The 18,762-nt window shown below is 52.8% G+C and overlaps 1 protein-coding gene across 1 annotated transcript in view; it reads right to left on the reverse strand.

The window, feature by feature from the left end:
• The window catches only part of Zcchc24 (zinc finger CCHC-type containing 24), a 51,043-nt gene extending 36,394 nt beyond the window's left edge, over positions 1 to 14,649 (reverse strand). Inside the window, exons 1-2 of the mRNA XM_055612317.1 lie at positions 14,255 to 14,649; positions 2,811 to 3,011 (exon numbers count right to left, since the gene is read on the reverse strand). Of these exons, the coding sequence (XP_055468292.1) occupies positions 2,811 to 3,011; positions 14,255 to 14,500 (447 nt within the window). The 5' untranslated portion in view covers positions 14,501 to 14,649. The remainder of the gene's footprint in view (positions 1 to 2,810; positions 3,012 to 14,254) is intronic.
• Between the last annotated feature and the right edge of the window lie 4,113 nt (positions 14,650 to 18,762).

The following is an 18,762-nucleotide window of genomic DNA, read 5'->3' on the forward strand; positions in this document are numbered from 1 at the left end:
AGAAAAGAAAAGAAAAGAAAAGAAAAGAAAAGAAAAGAAAAGAAAAGAAAAGAAAAGAAAAGAAAAGAAAAGAAAAGAACCAAACAAAACCAAAACAAAAATGAAGATTTGGCCAAGTATTGTGCTATATACCTGTAACTCAGTACATGGATGGCTGAGGCAGGATGATCACAAGTTCGAGCCAACCTGGACTACAGGGAGAGAATGTCTCATAACAAAAACAAATAAATTATAACAATGAGAGGGCATACGGTCAGTAACCCAACCTTAGCCTCCACACTGAGAAACAAAAATAAAGATAAACTGAGGAACACCACAGAAGGGAACAATTAAGTTCAGAGTGGAAAAATCGAAGTCAAGGATTTCCAGGCAGTGGCTGGACGCAGCCTAGCTGCCCAGTGAGGAGTGATAAAGGCATATCAAATCAGTGGGATGCTACTCAGCCTTAAAAAGAAAACGATGATCCATGATACGACACTGATGAGCCATAGAGAGCTTCCTGTCTCGGACTCCCCAGTGCAGGGCTGAGTCATCAAATCCCACTTACATATTACTTATCTTTGACCTGCTGGATAAAGTTTCATTTAAAACGTTGGTTTATGAAAGTTCGGTCTCCCCTTCCCTCTCTTTGGGAAGACTTGTGCTCAACACCGGATAGGATAAGCACCTCAGCTGGTTCAGGAGTCAGATGGTGAGGGTACAGAGAGGAATGTGGCCCAGCAGCTGCTTGTGGTCAGTGGAGGGCAGATAGCATCCAACTAAATTCCAGCCCACCCAAATCCCCGCCACCCAGCAACCAGCGGGGTACAGGGTGTGCTCTCTTCATGGTGGTGTTCAAGGGAAGCCAGTAATGTCAGGCAGCCTGTAACCTGCATTTCCATTGTGCCAGGCCCTGCCAGGTCCTTTTCCTGCCTTGCATCACTGCACCCATGTGCTAGTTAGGGTCCTCCTTTGCCTTATCCCAACTCTTCCTTCATCACTGAGGTAGGCAGGGAGACCCCTGGGCCTCTGGGAGTCCCAGTATCACTAGGTTTGGGAATGGACCAGGGGAGACAGCTGTAGCTCATCTAGGCTGCACAGAGCACTGGTCTCAGCTGGCGGGAGTAGGGGGAAAGGTGCTGATGGGAGGGACCCAGTATCAATTCTGTGTATTATTCAGCTCTATAGCTGTCAGAGGTTCATTTGTCCCACTGCCAATTGCACCCTCCTCCCCCATCAGCAGTAGAACTAAGATCAGTGTAAAGGAAAGCCATTGTCAGTGCTATGCCCAGCACTATTGACAGAGCCTCTACTCCACTGTTCAGAAGATTCTTACCTTCCTGAGTTAAAAGCCTGGCTCTTCCCCTAAACAGCTCAACTTCTGTTTGAGTTCCTTCCTTGCTCAAAGTACTCATCTCAGCTTCCCAGAAAGAGGCGCATGTGAGCCTGGCACACAGGCAGTCACCAGCATTACATGAAAGGCTGTTAGAGGATATTTGGCACAGAAGGTCTTGCTTTCCCATTTCCCAAGCTGCCTGTGGGTGGGTGGTTCTTAAGGTGTCCTGAATGGCTGTATGTGGGAGCACTTAGCTGGGAATGGTTGGACAGTTAGGGCCATGCACAGACTTTGAGTCCTTATCTCTTGCCCAATCAGAGAGCCCTGGGGGAGGAGTGGGCTCAGCCTTCAGAGAAGTCACATGATTCCAAGGGCTTCTTGCTCACTGCCCCCATGGAAAGATGGGGTGGGGTGGGGACACCATCAGTACTGAGCTCCCACCTTGTAGGGCTCCAGTAGTGGAGTCACACTTGTCACCATGGAGTCTAGGGTAGGTCTAGGGTGGGCCCACGGTTCTGCTTTTCTAACAAGTTCCCTGGAACTGTTAACAGAGCTGTGTCAGGGCTAGACCTGAAGCATCAAGGGCCCAAAGCCTGGCACAGCCCTGCCTGAGAAATGCCTAGGATGCAATGAGTGAAAAGCCCAGCCTGGCTCCCCACCCAGCTCCACTCTGGTTTCCAGCATCTGGAGGGTAATACTGCATGGCTTTTCAGAATTGATGGGATTCCATTTCCATTACATATATAAAATAAATCCAGCTCTGCATTATTAAAAAAAAATTGTAAAATGTGGAAAAGAACAGGAGGGGAAAAAGATCACTGATAACTGCACTGAAAAAGATGGCTGCTCTCTTCTCTTCCCCAGGACCCTGTACCTTTCAGGGAGTCTGTCATGCAGAGAGGGGTCAGCTGCAAATGTCTTGCTTCATCGGAGCAAAGCACAGGGAAAAGAATGCAGCTGCCCCCAGCACCCTCCATCTCCCAGTCCTGTACCCTGAGAGGGATGCTGGGCCTCTTGGCACCTGATGCCTTTACCCTGACCTATCCTGGAGCACAAGTAGGCCAGGACCCTCATCCATTTTAGCTCTAGGCAGAGGAGGCAGGGGTGGCTCTGAGGGAGGGGGCGCACATCTGGATTCCTGGCCAGGAGCCCACATTCCTTCCTGGTGAGTATGAGCAGATGGGGCCTCCAGAGAGTTATGAAGAAGCTGCTGGCTGCCTCCTGTCCCACTATAATGGGACTCACCCTGCAGGAACCACTTGTGGGACCCAAAGGACCAAAGCCTCACATGGGGACCTGGTTTGGATCCAGAATAGCCCATGCAGATTGCTGAGCAAGCATGATGAGCCCAAGTGTTGTCTGTGCTCCTCCACCCCAGACAGTCTCACTAAACAGTACCAGGGAAACAGAAGGCCCAGGGAGACCATGTCCCCACCTACCACAGACCCAGCCAGGGAGGAAGCTTGGAGAGCCCCGTTGGGCTGAACTGCCTTACCTGAGGGCAATCCTTAATGTAGTGTCCTTTGTTGAAACACAGGTGGCATAGGTAGTTCGGAGGAGGCCGCTTGCTGGGCTTGCGGGCTTCAGAGGTGAGCGTCAGGTCTGAGAAATGCTCGGTGAGGGAGCTGAGGCCATCGGCGATGTTGTTGAGGGAGCCATAGGGTGAAGCATTCCTGTACACACTGCTGCTCAGCGCCTGTGGGAACAGACAGAGGCTATTCGGGGCTACGGCAAAGAAGGCTTTCAGTCTCCCCACATCGATTCACAGGGAACTTCCAACCAGCCCCAAAGCCTAAGTTCAAACCTTAACTCTGTTTGTGAGTTTGGACTCAGGGGCCCTGCCTATAATGTGGGCACATAAAAGCGACCTCCTAAAGCTTCCATGAGGGTAAAGTAAGGTCACGAGCCCATACTTTGTCACGTGTGGGGCCCCAGGACTCCTGGGTACATGGTGATGATCTTAACAGCTGCGAGTGTTGTTACAATCAGCGTTTGACACACTGCTCCAGATGTGGAGGTTAATACTGCCAACCTGACAGGCTCTAGAATCACTGAGGAGATAAATCGTGTCCGTGAAAGAATTTCCAGATTGGGTTAAATGATTTGGGAGAAGCCACCCTAGATTCGAGAGGCACCATTCCGTGGGCTGGGGCCCTGGACCCAGTCAAAAGGCAAATCAGGTTCACAGTAGCATTCATCCACCCCCTTTCCCAATTGTGCACACATGTGACCATCGGCCCCAGCTCCTGATGGCACAACCTCCCTGTCATGATGGACTGTGTCCTCTGACTGTGAGCTAATGTACAGCCTTACCCCCTTAAGCTGCTTTTGCCTGGTGTTTTCTCACAGAAACAAGAAAAGTGACTGTTACAGATGGCATCAAAGGAAGCCATTTGTCAGGTATAGAGGGACTTCAGACATGCCTCTGTTGACTTCATTTCCCATCAACAAGAAAGAGACGTGGGAGCTTGCAGTGTGGCTACCATTTTGCAGACCTGGAGGCCAATGCCCAGAAGAGCCCAGCTTGCCTGAGCCACCTCTCTGAAAGCCCGGAGAGGGAAGCGGCTACCTCTCCCATCTCCACATGACGGGAACCAGACACCCCGTTGAGCTCCCAGGCAGAACAGCTCAGGCCCTGCTCGTGTATACAGCCTCTATTTATAGACATCACAGGCTCCGGGTGGCATGGCCCACTAGAATTTAGTGAAGGTGGGGCCTGTGGTGGGGCTGGCAAGGACTGGCCAAGGGCTCCCCTTTCCTAGTGAAGGGCCAAGGCTAGAAAGCAGCAGCTTCCCTGGGAAAGTCAATAAGTGGCTAGAGTCCTCTGAGGGCGCTGCAGATGCTGTAAATGGCAGGGATGAGCTCTGGCACGGGGCTGATGGGGAGATGAGACCTTGCTTCCAGGAGTCCGTAAGCTGATAGAGAAACAAGGTTCCTGGAGCCAAGAGTTCAGACGCCCTTGCAAAGGAGGGGCCTGGCAGGGGCCTAGAGCATGGACAATCCTCTGCCTCTTCAGTGTGGGAAAGGGAGAGAAGAGAACTGACAATAGTCTAGGACATCAGGTACACTCTGCCCAACTCCAGTAACAGTAGCTTTTAATCTAACGTTTCTGTCTTCAGAAGCTAGTCACTCAACTCCTGGAGGATCCAGCCCTCATCTTCCAGTACCTGGGACACCTGAGCTGGACCTTTCTTTCTCTACTCCCTCTTGCATTATTTTGACCAGAGTGTGGCCATGGAAAAACACAAAAGATGCCACAGCTAGAGTTGCCCAGGGCTAGCACACAGCTTTCCTGCAGTGAGGGGACCACATGGATCCTTAGCCTCCCGGTGCAATGTGAAACCCAAGATAGTGCGCTCCAGCTCCGTCCCTGGGCCAGCTCTTTAGCTCTTGGGCAAGCCCAGAATGGAGCGGCTTCCTGAGAGGCAGTGACCCTCACCCTGGAAGCGGAGAGCCTACAGGGTCACTTTCTGAAGTACAAGGGGACAGCTTTGGTGGAAATGAGACAGGTGGCCACGGTAACAGGCCAAGCCCTAAGAAAAGTATACTTACTGAGATAGCTGCTTCTCATCATAGCCCTGTGAGTCACTGCTCCTACTTCACAGATGAAATGAGTGTTCCAAACTTGTATTGAATGACCTGGAAACTAGTAACAAAAACAGTTTTCTGGGCTCCACCTCAGAGTCACCACAGCAGTGGCTTGGGACCAAGGGCATATTTTGGTGTGTGATCAAATCTCCATTGTGACCGTTACCATTTTAACGATTTTAGAGCGTACAGTTCTGTGGTGCTGAGCATATCCTCACCAAAGACACAGCCGCTGCTGCCACCCACCTCCAGACTCCTTCACTCTGAATCCACTAGACAGTAATTCCTGACCTGAGTCTGCTTTGCCCCCTGGAAAATTTGGGCAGCAGCCGCCAGTTCACTGGTCTCAAAGTACCAACTCCCAAGTCACTCTATATCTTGACTGGGAGACCTTGCCTCGTGCCAGGAGGCTACTGGCTTCATCATCTCAAACTGGCCTGAGTGAGGGCAACATAGCCCCAGCCTCTTGGTGAAAAGTTTATCCAAACAAGAAATCTAAAGCTCCGAACCCTGTGACTCATGCTCACGGCTGGGAAATGCAATTTCACAAAATAACAACCCTCTTCTTTGACTCCCCCCTTTTCCTTTCTTTCATTTTTGCTGGATAGGACTTAAACTAGACCACAGCCTTCAATACTGTTTTAAGAGGAAGGGGAAGTTTGGTGGATGCCAAAACTACACTAATTACACCCTAAAGAATCCTCTCCTGGGCCTTGTGGCCACACTCCCAGGCTCACAACAGCCCCTCAGGCATCTCTAAACAGCCAAAGGCATCTGAGGAAGACACCCCCTCCATGTCAGCTCAATACTCTCTGATGCCACCAAGGTTCACAGATATACCTTCCCTAGTAGATCCATGGACAGAGTAGGACAAAAGCCCCCCTCCCAGAATCCTGGTCCCCACTGTCCCCCAGCCTGTTTATATAACTGCCACAGCTTTCTGTCGAGGCCCAGCCCAAGACAAACATCACCCAGAACTAAGAGTCCAAAGAGAAGTCAGTTGATTCAACCACATTCCTGTCCTATTAGGAGAGAAACCAATGTTCTGAGGGCTTCGGGGACTCAGAACCAGTTGGAACAGAGAGCCAAGGGTCCAACTTGCCTGGTCAGAGCAGGCTGGAAAGGTCAGAAAGCCATTTCCTCTGCAAAGCCCCATTTGAACTCCGGCCACAGAGGTGAAAGGCAAGTCCCAGCTGTTTTTCTGACTTGTAGGGACTGAGCAGAGAAGGGTTGGGAACTCTTGGAACAGAAGGGAGGGGGCAAACTTAACTGTCCCTGCAGCGCAGCATTGCCGGGTTCAGACACTCAGATTCTGAAAGCTGCCCAGGTGCTGGCATATGAAGCCACGAGCCGTTCACTGTGCTGCAGGGCCAGCAAGAAGAGCACAGATGCCTGCCTTCCAAAGGCCCTGCTCTGTCCAAGGGAGGGCAGCCCCACTACGTGATGGATGCAAGCCACTGGATTACATCATCAGCCTGGGTCAGTGACCCCAGACGCTGGTAGGAAGTATGGAATCCTTCCATCATATGTGAGAAGACACAGCATCAGACTCAGGGTCATTGCCAGAACCTTCTCCAAAGTTCTTGATGAGCAGACAGGAAAAAGTATATGAGAAGACTGGTTTGTTCTGACCGCTAGTTGCTCTGGTATTTTCTATAGAATCTTTTCCTTTTCTGAGTTCCCCTTGACTGCTAAGACGCTATTTATCTGAGCACTGATCTCATTCTTGTAGAGCTGGAAACTGAGACTCAAAGAGACTTAGCAATCTGCCCAAGGCAACGCAGTCAAAATGTGTTGGCCAGTTATATATCTCATCCACACACATCCTCTCAGGCCTGGCTCCAGAGGACAATGTCAGGTGTCACATCATATGTATAGCCCCATGGTACTGAATAAGATGTGACTCCAGCTTCTCTGGACCCTGGAAAGGGATTGGAATCTGGAGACAGCAGTTCTTCTGTGGACTGTGGAGGACAGAGGCATGGAGTCCCCTTTAGCCCACCCTCCCCAGAGAATCCTGCCCAGCTGGACTCTCCTGCAGGGCTATCAGAGGGAACCACAGACAAAGGAGGAACAGGCAGATGCTGTGCCAGTAGTTAGACACTTCTGAGAGTGCCCAGAGAGAGTGGAAGTCTGAGCCACAGAGATTGTTCAGGCAGGAGCAGAAGGGCAGCAGGTGGAAGTGAGACACAGCCTCTTTCAGAAAAGACAGAGTCATGGGTAAGGCCAATGGTGAAGGTAGTGTTCAGGCCATAGGCAGAGTACCCAAGCGAGATCAGGCAGACATAGATGTTCTATGTCCTGTTCTCTAAGCCAAGGCAGGCTCAGGGGAAGGAGCCTCAGAGGAAGGTTCTAGCTCCCAGTTCTATGGGGTTTCTTTCATCGGTCAGGCATCTTCTTATCCCCTAAAGCCACCCAAACCCTGGCCTCTGCGCCCAGCACACACATACACATTGCAGTAAGGAGCCATCCACATCACCAATGGCTGTCCCCCTGCTTCCAAGAGATCTGCACTTCTGTCCCTAGCCCACCCAGCATGGTGCACGTCTTCACCCTCTACACGCAGATAAGTGGGTGTGTTCTGGGTTGGGGTGTAGGAGACAGTATGCACAGGTGAGAAATGGGTCTCAGGAAAATGAAACATTGTAACTGAGGGGTTCCCTGCCACACTTACTCTGACCATGTTCTTCTTTCCAAGGCCAGGGACATATGAACTGGCCAAGACTGATCATGATCCTTTGCTAGTACAGACACATGTAAAGCAGTTCTTCCTCCCCACGCAGCTGGTGCTCAGTAAAAGATTCTAAACTAATGGCCATGTCTAGTCCTTTTAGATGAAGGAACTGGGCAGAGAGAAATGGAGACCACGGCGTGGAGCAGTAGACACTGGATGTTGGACAGAACCTAGGAGACCTAGGGATAAGGGAAGACTTTATCCCCACCTCAATTTCTTGGCCCCAACCGAGGGTCACCACTGACTTTACGGTGCTCGTGGGTCATGGCTCCTTGACTGCTTCCCAGCTAGCACAAGAGCACTGGGACCCTGTGTCTCACACTTGCGAAGCACACTTGCCAAGCAAAAGCAGAAAACGTGAACCTGAAAAACCAAGGACTGGACAGGATGGTAGCATTAGCCAGTTCAGGGTATGACTGAGGCCATGTCCTCGATAGCAGAGGCCTGGGGCTGGGATCTACTGTGAAATGAGGTGTCCATGAACTGTGAAATCATGGGCAGACGTGAGCTTGGGCCATATGAACTTGGCTCACACCAGGACTCCAGATGCTTTTGTATTCTCAAAGAGGCTCACGACCAAACAAGGTAAGGACCATCTGCACGTTTAAGCCACTATCAGGACATGGCTAGGGATAGGGCTCCACCATGTCCCAAGTCAGCTCACTGCAATTAACCTAGCCACCAACAAACACTCGTTTCTGGAGATGACACAGGGGGCTGAGACAAGGGAGGCCATTGGCTTCATCACAGGCCTGAAGACAAAAGACAGCACGTTTCAAGGCATCTGCCCTACCCCCACCCACCTAGTGGAATGAGCTGAGCATCCAGTGTGGCCCAAGCAACTGAGATCATGTTAAGCTGAGAGAGGCAGGATTCCTAGCCCTGAGGCTGACAGCAGAGCAATAGAGAGACACCGCCACTGCATAGTACAAGGCGGCCTAGCTGCCGAGCCTGTTGCCTGCCCTAGAGTATCACACCTTGGCTGCCACAGCACATGTCGTAGCAGCTAGAGGCAGAACTGCTCCCTAGGGCAGCCACCCAGGCCTCTCAGGGGAGGCATCCATTTGTATCATGAGGAAACACTGTGGAATCTATCACTGGGACAGGGCTGGAAATATCATAGGTAGAATCAACAGCAAGTATAAAGGGTTGGACACATAAGACTGCTGGGTGCTTAGAGAAATTACAAGTTAGCCAGCGTAGCCAAATGGGGACTGAGTCATGGAGGATACATTCTCTCTCTGTCTGTGTCCCCGCCCCCCGCTGGTTCCCCCCCCCCCGCCCGGGTTAGGGCACAGATCCAATGGCACATGCCTGGTTCTGTCCCTAGGTCTCTGAATGTAACTTCTTCCTCTGGACAACAGAGCCACTGCCCCAGGCAGGAACATGATAATAAAATAGGAAAACATGGTTTTTCTCCTGTCTCCCAAACCAGGCCAATTAGAGAAGGAACATATTGGGAAACCTAGTACCAAACCAAGTACCCAGGACTCTTCAAAAGGGTTGGGATCCAGGGCTCAGGGTGTGGCTGTTGGTTGGGGTGCTTGCCTAGCATGCAGGAAGCCTGGATTTGTTCACGAGCACCACCTAAACCAGACATGCTGGCATACCCTTGTAATCCCAGTACCGTGGAGGCAGGGAGATCAGAACGCCGAGGTCATCTGCAGCTACACAGCAGGTGTGAGAGCAACATGGTCTACATGAGACTCTGTCTCAAAAAGACAAAAGAAAAGAAAAAGAAAAAGAAAAAAGATTTGGACCCAGACAAAACATGAGCAGCGCTGTGGTTTGTTAGGAAGTCCTAGGTGCTTGGCCTGCACAGGGCCATGAGGAAGGTACAGTTAGGAGCTAGCTTGGAGACCAGCTATAACACAGCCTACAGAGATAGCTGGAGGCTGAGATGCAGCATTTAGATCTAGCTCTGACGATGACTTCAGAGTCCTCCAGGCCTCTGCTTTGCTCTCTATACAATGGAAGTGACAAGGAACTACATTCTAGGGCTTTGCTGTTCAAGATCCCACTGGAGGTGGTAGCTCACTCCTGTATTCCAAGCACTCGGGAGACTAAAGCACAAGAATTGACCTGGGCTAGCCTGGGCTAGGGTGAGGCCCTGTCTCAGAAAACAAAACTCGTTTGCTCGCTGCTTACTAGTCCCCGTTTACACCACCTTGGATTTTTGCTGCCACTAATAATTTATTACTGAAGCCCCTGCCCTCCCTCCACCTGATTTATACGGCCCAAGGTGTAGCCTCCCTCTGAGCCCAGACCTATGCAGTCCACTTAGCTTCACAGAGGCGATCCAGGCCTACCAAGTGGCAGCCTCCTTGCCTGAGTTACCATTCAGCATCCCAAGGGGAGGAGTCAGATATTTGGGGACCCTTCCCTAGTCATACCTCTGGGATATTCCTCTGAGGTTTGGGCTGCCTGCCTCCTATCTCAACCAGACCACAAAGACTGCGGGAGTCAAGTTTGCCCCCTGCTAGGAGGAGAGTGACTTTGCTTCACATGTCCACACTGGGGAGCCTCCAGACCCCAGCTGTAGGCACAGGTGCTGGTTCACCCAAACTCCTTACCATTGTCCAGGCTGGAGGCTTTTGTTTGCTTGTTTTTAATGTTTGCAATTAATGATTATTTATTTGTGTGGGTGTTTGTAGGCACACACCACAGCATGCATGCAGAGGTCAGAGAACAACTTGAAGGAGTTTGTTCCTTCCTTCTACCATGTGTGACCCAGGGATTAAACTCAGCTAGTCAGGCTTGGGGTCGGAACCTTTTAACCACCCATCCCCCTCACCAGCTCTATTTTGATTTTTTGAGGCAGGGCTTTATTCTAGCCCAGGACGGCTTTGAACGCATGGCAGTCCTCCCATGTTAGAAATATAATATGAGACACCTCCTCCATCTGGAACCTTATACGAAACCCTATAGTTTTTCTCCTATGCTCTCGTCGCCATCTCTGTGCTGAAGGGTTGAAGACCCTTGGTACCGTTGACAAATTGCAATTGCCACAGTGGCAAAGAACAGGGCCTGCAGCACCGTAGAAAGGCGGACCCCGCAATCTCCCCCACTTTATGACACCAAGAAAACATTCCTGAAGTTCAGAGCTATGCAGCCCAGGAGACGAAGAGCTAAGTCCATGGAACTGCATGTCTGTCTCAGTGGAACATCCCTGGACCTGGAGATGGTTGGAAGAACACTGCAAGTATCCTGAGCCAAAACTATTCTCTGGTTGAATTAACTACAGGAAATGTTGGTGTGAAGAACTGGTAACACATTTTGGATTACAGGACCTCTCTGAGCCTTGACCATGCTAGCGGGCTCTGTGTGAGCTTAAGGACAGTACTTATGCTGTGCTTTCCAGCCTGTTTGAGCCCTCAGTTCTCCACACACACAAAGAAGGGGCGGACATTAGACAGTGGGGCCCACACTTCCCGGCTACACCTATTCTCAGAGAAAAGAGAAAATGTGTTCTGAGAGTCTGAGTTCAATGACATGGGGCAGTCTCGTTTCCCTGGTGTGGTAGGAGTGGGATACAAAGACTGCCAGGCCCAGCTCTGAGAACCGCTCTAAGAATCCAAGAGGTAATGCTTAACTCTACTTTTCCAGAAGTGGAATTCGCGGTGGCTGCCTGCTGGGAATTTAAATTCCAAACAGAATTCGGCAAGGAAGATCCATGCGTCCACCCGCCCCACACACTCCGAAGCCCCACCTCCTTCTACAGCACCTGGAGGGGCTCAGCCAAGATATCTGCCTCTGAAGACATCCAGCTGTGCCACAGGTGTCGTTTCTGAAAGTCGGGTTTACCAGGCCACCTCATTTCAGAAGCCAGAGTATTTTAAGACACTACAAAGTGTCCGTGTTCACCTGAAGGCCACCTTCTGGAGCTTGTCCTGCCCTGGGGTGTAAACTCTCCCACCTTCCTCTCTGCTCCCAGGGCCAGAGGGCCACTCAGAAGCCTTGGCTTATCTTCAGCTCGCGGGGCCGAGGTTCCAGGGGCACAATAAGCTTCTGTGGCCCCGTGTCCTCACCTCCCCCAATGCCAGCTGCATTCATGGTGTTTTGCTATTGTGGAGGGAGCAGCCTGGGGGCGGTTCAGGAGGGGGTGGGCTCTTGGCACAGGGACCGGTGCAGACGGGCTATGGTCAGCGGTCAGCATGCAAGTCACATCCACAGGCACTGCCACTGGGCCTGCCAGGCCTCGAACAGAATGGCAATGCTTGTGGACCCTGGGTCCCTTCCTAAAGTTTCCTCTTGTGACACAGAACTTGCTACCTTTGCACCCGGCCCCTGGGTGGTGGCATTGACTGGGGCAGGAAGGATTTCTCACCCTCTCAGCCATATCAGGTCGTCAACTAAGCTCTGGCCTCAGGAAGGAGCCACACTCAAGAACACAGCTGGGGTTTTAATGGGGTTTAAGTGGTAAAGGGTTGAGAGGTGAGCGTTCTGGAAGTCGGTAGGCACAGCTCTCCAGCCCTCCAAGGAAACCATGGGCGTTTAAGTGTGAAAAGTCCTCTGATCTCCCTGGCCCAGGCTGCATCTTGGCAGATATTTTCTTGTTCATATATGCCTTCAACCTCTAACATACCACCTTGGGTGACAGCAGAGATTAAATCTGCTCAGCTGGAAAGCTGAGACCCAGAGACATGGGAGCTCCCTAGAGTCAGATCACAAGAGGATTTTTCCCCACCCATTGCTCCAGCTCCTCCCACCCTGGGTCCCTTGTTGGGGGAAACTGAGGAACACAGCAATGAAGTGGTAGGAGACAGGCCTGGCATCTGAGCCACAGCTGGGATCCTGGAGGCTTGAAGTTTTCAAAGAGGATCACAGATTGATGGGCAACATAGCAGACAGCACGTGTGAGGAATAAGGTGATGCCAGGGTTGGAGCAAAGGGAGTCCAGTAAAGACTTGTTAGGGACCCTGCTGGACCTCTGGGTCATGGTCAGCTTCTCCCTAGATGAAAGACCCTCCCTTGAGCACACCTGTATGAGCACCAACTATGAGCCATGACAGCACCCCATCCACTCACCCTCCTTTTGCAAATGTATTGTCTATGACTCCCCTCTTAGCCCCAGACTCCTCATTCCCATCCTTGCATAGAACTCAACATAGGCTTGGTAAGAGAATTAATAATGGAAAAGACCCAAGCAATGAAGAAATACTCTACAAACAGTCCTCCAAAGTCATTCGTCACCTAAAGCCAGCTCCCCAAGCGACAACAAATTGTCACAAGAAAGGAAGATCCCAGCCAGGGACCATTCCTCAGGGCAGAGAGCACGTGTTATGGTTTATAAAGAGCCTTGGCACACACGCACTTCCCCCTGGCTCTGCAGGCACCTTTCCAGTCTTGCCACTAGGCCCAGCCCTCCTGTACCACTTCTGTTCCACAGGGCAGCCTGGAGGTGTCGACCTCATGCCAATGTTTTACATGTCCACGGGTCCTCCAGTAGATCGTGGCCGTGTTGAACACACCTGAGACCAGAAAGGGAGACCTCCCGGCTCTACATCGCAAACCCAGCATATCTCAGCATATGCAGGCCTTATTCCCAGCCCACCTCGAGGTCAGAAGAAATATGAAAGTGCCCCCGCCCCTGTATGCGTCCCTCTACCTCGTGTACCTTTTAACACAGGGAAACCACAAGGCGGCAAGTGAAAGCGGCACAGAGGGTATCAGCAGTTCCCAAACTGGAGTAAATGGGGGTAGGGAGGGGGGATCATTGGTAGATGGATTCTGGGAAGGCTCTGGATAAGACCCTGCAAAGGGGCCTGGGAGGTCATGGCCATCAGTGCATTGATCTCGCTGAGGACATGCACTTCCCAGTAGACTTTGTAACCGGATCCATTGAACAAGCAGCCTTTGCAACACATCCCAGGTTTTGGGAGAAGGCACTAGGCAGCTGGAGCCCTCTCTCCCATCGCCACAGCCAACCCCCCCCCCCCCCCCAAGGATTTCCCTTTCATTTCCTTCCAGCTTGGGAAGGCAGGGGACAGAACAGTCTGCTAGGTCAAGCCCTCAAAAACCACTTCCTATGTGGCTGGGGGAGGGCGAGCAGCTGCAGGGTGGATCTAGGGGTTCCCAAGTGGTGGGAACAGGAGCAAAAGCCCCTGGAAGAGCCACAGCTTTCGGAGGAGCCCTCCAGGCGAAGAACCGAAGAACGGTAGAGGTCGGGGGTGGGGAGAATTCTTTTAGGCCCTTCCAGAAGAGTTCAGAGCAGGCTCGGCAACCCTTCGTCCCAGCTGGCGGCAGCCAGAAAAGTTGATAGGGTTGGGAGAAGGAAAGACTAAGAAGGGGCTCCCCGCCCTAGCCGCACCCCGGCAGTCTGAACCTAATCCGGAGACATCGCTGAGCTTGCTTACTAGGAGCAGAACTCCGGACTCGGAGAAGGGGCGGGAGGGCCCTGCCCAGGCCTGAGCTGCTCCGGGCTGCTCTGCCGGGAGGTGACGCGCTCCAGGCGCCCCAGGGACTTCGGGCGGCAAGTTTGGCAAAGCTGATCCAAGGCAAGCCAAGCCGAGCCGGGCAATGCGGGGCCAGCCCGGGACAAGCCAGGAAGAGAGGAGCAGATAGAAGAGGGGCCTGAAGCAGCGGGCGCGGAGCTGGCGCGCGCTTGGGGCACCCACCTCTCCGCGCTGCAGCTGGAAGACGCTGTTAAGATAGCTGGAGTGCAGGGGAGAACCCAGCTGCTCCGGGCGGCCCTTGCCGAAGGAAAGCTCCGGGGGCGCGGCGCCGGCGGGTGGCTCGGGCCGGAAGGCATCGAAGGCACTAGCCTGGTGTGTGTCCTGAAGCGACAGGTAGACCCAGTTGAGGAGCTGGGCCGGCTGGTACACCGAGGCGGCGCTCGTATCGATGGCAGACAGCAGGCTCATCTTGCCGTGGCGGTGCCGGCCCCTCCCCGGCCGCCCGCTCGCGCCCCCCTCCCGGCGGAGGGGCGGGCACCGGGGAGCCTGTGCCCACTGCCAGCCGCCCCGGCCCTGACTGCTATCGCCCCGCGCCCCGCGCCCCGCGCGCTGCCCGCAGCCGCCGCTGCCGCCGCCGCCGCCTCCCCGGACTGCAGCCGTGGGCGCGCGCGGGCGGAGGAAGGAGGCAGAGAAAGTTGGGCAGGAAACTTTTGGCCCCGCCCCGTCCGCCGCCCGCTCCTCCCCGCCCCGGGATCCGCTATCTGCCTCTCCGCTGACCCCTCCGGGACCGCTCCTAGGGTGGGGTCCACTGAGACCCCGCCCCACCCCGACCGGTCCGTCCCGGTCCTCGTTCCCCCATTGGTTGTTTCATTGAATATGGATGTAGGGGAGGAGCGAGACAAGAAAGAGGGCGGGTCCTCACATGCAGCACCCCACCGACCCCTACACCAGGAGGGGCCCCTTCCGAGACCCCCAGCCCCATCCCCGGCCAGCGCACCTCCCCAGCCCGGAGCTCAGAACCAACTGGGCCCAAACACTCAGCCTGCTCTAAGGCAGGCTGGTTCCCATCACTCCCAGCGCTCCCCAATCTCTTCGTTCTCGCACCTTTTCCTTCTCTCCTTCCCTCTTCCTGCTGTTAGTCTGATTGTATTTCTGTGACGGCCTCGGTGGTCCCTGACACCTCTTTAGACGTGTCTCGTTTGGAGCTTCCTTCTGTCTCCCTTGCCTCCCTCAAATATACACACACGCGCGCACACACTGTCACGCACGAGCGCGCGCGCGCGCACACACACACACACACACACACACACACACACACCCTCCTCTCGCTATCACCATAGGACCCTCCTCCTCCCACTTAATTCCTTCCATCTGCAGAATCGCTTTGCGGACAGCCTGCGCTGAGGGGGCCCCCGGGTTCCTGCCCAAGGAAGGGCTCCCCTTCTCTCCCCCTCCATTTCTTGCACTTCTCCTGTTTCTACTCCAGACTGGCCTTGGCTCTTTCCCCTCCTCTGCTCCCTGGCTCCATCCCCAGCCCTCCATAATCTCCTGAAGGGGTTTCAGGACCCCAGCCTGGCCTAGAAGATCTCAGAAACTCACATCTGCCTGGAGGAGCCCCGACGCGCTAGTGACTTCCCATATGCTGAGGCCTTCACCTCACAGTCCCAGAGCGGTCTGTGCGGTTCCATACCCTGGTTCCTCGCAACCAGGCCCAGCCTCTTGGGGCCAACTCAGAGGAACCAACCGCCCTGTGGGGACTCAGGTCACCTCCACCTCCAGTTTGGCCCCGGAGCCATTCAGCCTGGTGTCAGAAAAGGGACTTTGAGTAGCCACCTCACCCCTGCGAACCAGTCTGCGTTCGCGGTAAAGTGGGAATGATCATGTATTCACTTGGGTATCTGTTGAGTGAAAGCGTTGAGTTTGATATACCGAAGCTGTCTCAGTAAGGCCACTTCTCCCCCAGCCAGCCACCATGCCAAGACACCTCGGGCCAGACAGTGCCAATGTCACCAAGCCAGAGCCCCTTTGATTGCAGATCTCCCTGTTTTGAAGGAGTTCACCTGTCAAACAATTGGAGGTTACTAATTCAAATGACGACATGCATGCCAATAAACTCTCAGTAGTCTTCTTCATCAAACACGTATCTGTACGCTGGATGTGGTGGTGCATGTCTGAAATCTCAGCCTCAGGGAGGTGGAGTCAGGAATACCAGAAATTCAAGGTCATCCTTGTCTACATGGTGAGCTGAGGCTAGCCTGGGCTACATGAGACCCTGTCTCGAACAAACAAACACCCCAGCATCTCTACATTTCTGAAAGAGATTTCGAGCTCCTAAAAATATGCTTAGGATTTGAAACCACCCTCCTCAGAGTTTATAAAGACAGGCGATTAGGGCTGAGGAGATGGCTTAGCCATTAAGAGCAAGCAAGGATTGCTTTTGCAGAGGACCTGAATTTGGTTCCCAGGGTCCCTGTCTAGTGGCTCACAACCACCAGACACTTCAGCTCCAAGGACTCTGATTCCCTCTTCTGGTCTCTTTGGTACCTGATCTCAACACCTCCATAGACGGTACCACCTCGAGTGCGCGCGCACGCACACACACAGACACACACACACACACACACACACACATATTCAAAGTAAAATAATATGTTTCTACAAAGATGGGTGATATCTTCTAACTGCATAGCAGGAAGCTGGGGAGCGGCACTGGCCAAACAGGACACGTCTGTCTCGTTCTCACCCTGAGATTAAGGGTCTGACACCTACTTAGAGAGAGAGTGGTCTCTTCTGACCTTCAGAATGACTTTGGTGCAAGAAGGGTGATTGTTTGAGGTGATGACCTCTGCCTCTTTCTTCCTTCCCTCTCTTTGCGGTTCGTACCCAGAGCCTGGTGCAGGACTAGGGTTTGGTAGGGAACTGTATGATGGGTTGAGAGATGGGCAGGTGAAAGGATAGTGAGGTCAGGCTCCCTGGAAGCCTGGGTGGCCTCTGTGGGGTTTGCATGCCTCTCCTTCCCTCTGTCCTTAGCATATTTGCTCAACACGTGGGCTCTGTACCCATAAGTGATCAATAAATGTGAGTGACCACTGGGAGCTTGTTTGGGTAGCCACTAGCGGGCCTGAGGTCAGCCCCCAGATGGCTGCTGGAGACAAATACTACAAATTTCCTGAGATAACATGGGCTGTGGGATGGGCTTGTGGATAGAAGTGACAGGAAGGAAACAGAGAACTGGTATTTGGCCAATAGGCTGGGCCAGACCCATCTCTGGCCTCTCTACCCAGAAATATACTTTAACAAGGGGAAGTATTGTGGCAAGAAAAGGGACTGATTGGGACCACACAGTAATCTTGATTACTAAGCCACCTGCTCTTGACCACACATACCTTGAGTTTCCTTACTAGTCCCACACTGGCAACTTTGTCCCAGCTGGTAACTTTGGAACTGCAAGTAGGAGAGAGTGTTCCTTCGAGGCTCCAGGCTTCAGGTCATTCACACCTGGGGATTTCTATCTAGTCTATGATCTACAAGATGGGACAAGGGAGAGAAATCAGGAGAAACTTGGGCAGGTCCCTACCTTTTTTAAACTCTGAAGATTGCTAACTCATTCCTACCTATTTCTACAGGGATGAGTGAAGTTAAAAGAGGTGTGACCAGAGCATGCTTTGCTAGCTGGTGGTGACCATTTGCTAGCTGGCCATTTCGATAACAATAATATTCACACTGTCTAGGAAAATGAGGGAAGAGGCAGTGAGTGGAGACATCTTTGTCCCAAAGTCACCCAGAAAATGTGTCTGAGGAGTCTTAGAGGGGTTTTAGACCAAAAATCTGATGTCAAAAGAATAGAAGGAAATAGAAGAAGGCGAGGGAGCCGGGCCCTGGGGAGGGAATCGGTGCCCGATTGCGGCCTGCAAGGCAAAAGAGAAGTGCAGGGAAGAAGGGCTTCACTAGCCATGCCTCTTCTCTCTCTGCCAAACAGTGCCTGGTGGTTTACCACACAGAGGAATCTAGGACTCTGCAGAGCTCTTGGTGTTCCCAAGTAACATCAAGAATACGATGAAGAGCCCACACTGGACCAGGCTGAGGTTCTTCTCCCCCTGGGCCAGGGCCAGGCACTTGGGAGCCTTCAGACTGCGTGTTGACACAGAAGGTGTCAGTTTACAGCAGAGAGGGCAAAATGACAAATGCTCTCCTTACTCCTGTTCCTGTCCCCTCCCCCACCAGGATAGCTCCCTCTGGGTGGACAGATCTTCCCAGGCCTGACTTCAGGTCTTCCCTAACACAGTTCTCTAGGTTCCCATCCATAAGAAGCTGGCTTTGACCACAAAGTGAAAATACCTTTGCATTCCAGCTTTCTGCTCCCCTTCCATGCTTGTGTGCAGTGAGTGCAACTTCTCAGCCCGGACACCGACCCTTCTCGTCAGGGCCCACAGCTTACCAGACACTGGTTAGCCTTCTACCCTCCTGACCCCAGATGTCCTTCTGCAGAGAGCAGATGGTAAAGCCATAAGAGCAACCTGACCACACTAGAGCCCTCCCACACACTCTTGTCAAGCCTTTAAGAGAGCAGCAAGAGACAAGGCTGGCTCAGTAGAAGGCTGTTGGCCTAGCATGTGTGAAGCCTTGTGTTCTATACCCAACCCTGAGAGTGAGGGGGAGAGAGAAAGAGGGAGGGAGAGAGATGGAGACAGAGGAAGAGAGGAGGGAGGGAGAGAGAGAGGGAGAGGAAG

Source organism: Psammomys obesus, unplaced genomic scaffold, assembly GCF_907164565.1.
Source record: "Psammomys obesus unplaced genomic scaffold, mPsaObe1.curated_primary_1811, whole genome shotgun sequence".
Classification (NCBI taxonomy): domain Eukaryota; kingdom Metazoa; phylum Chordata; class Mammalia; order Rodentia; family Muridae; genus Psammomys; species Psammomys obesus.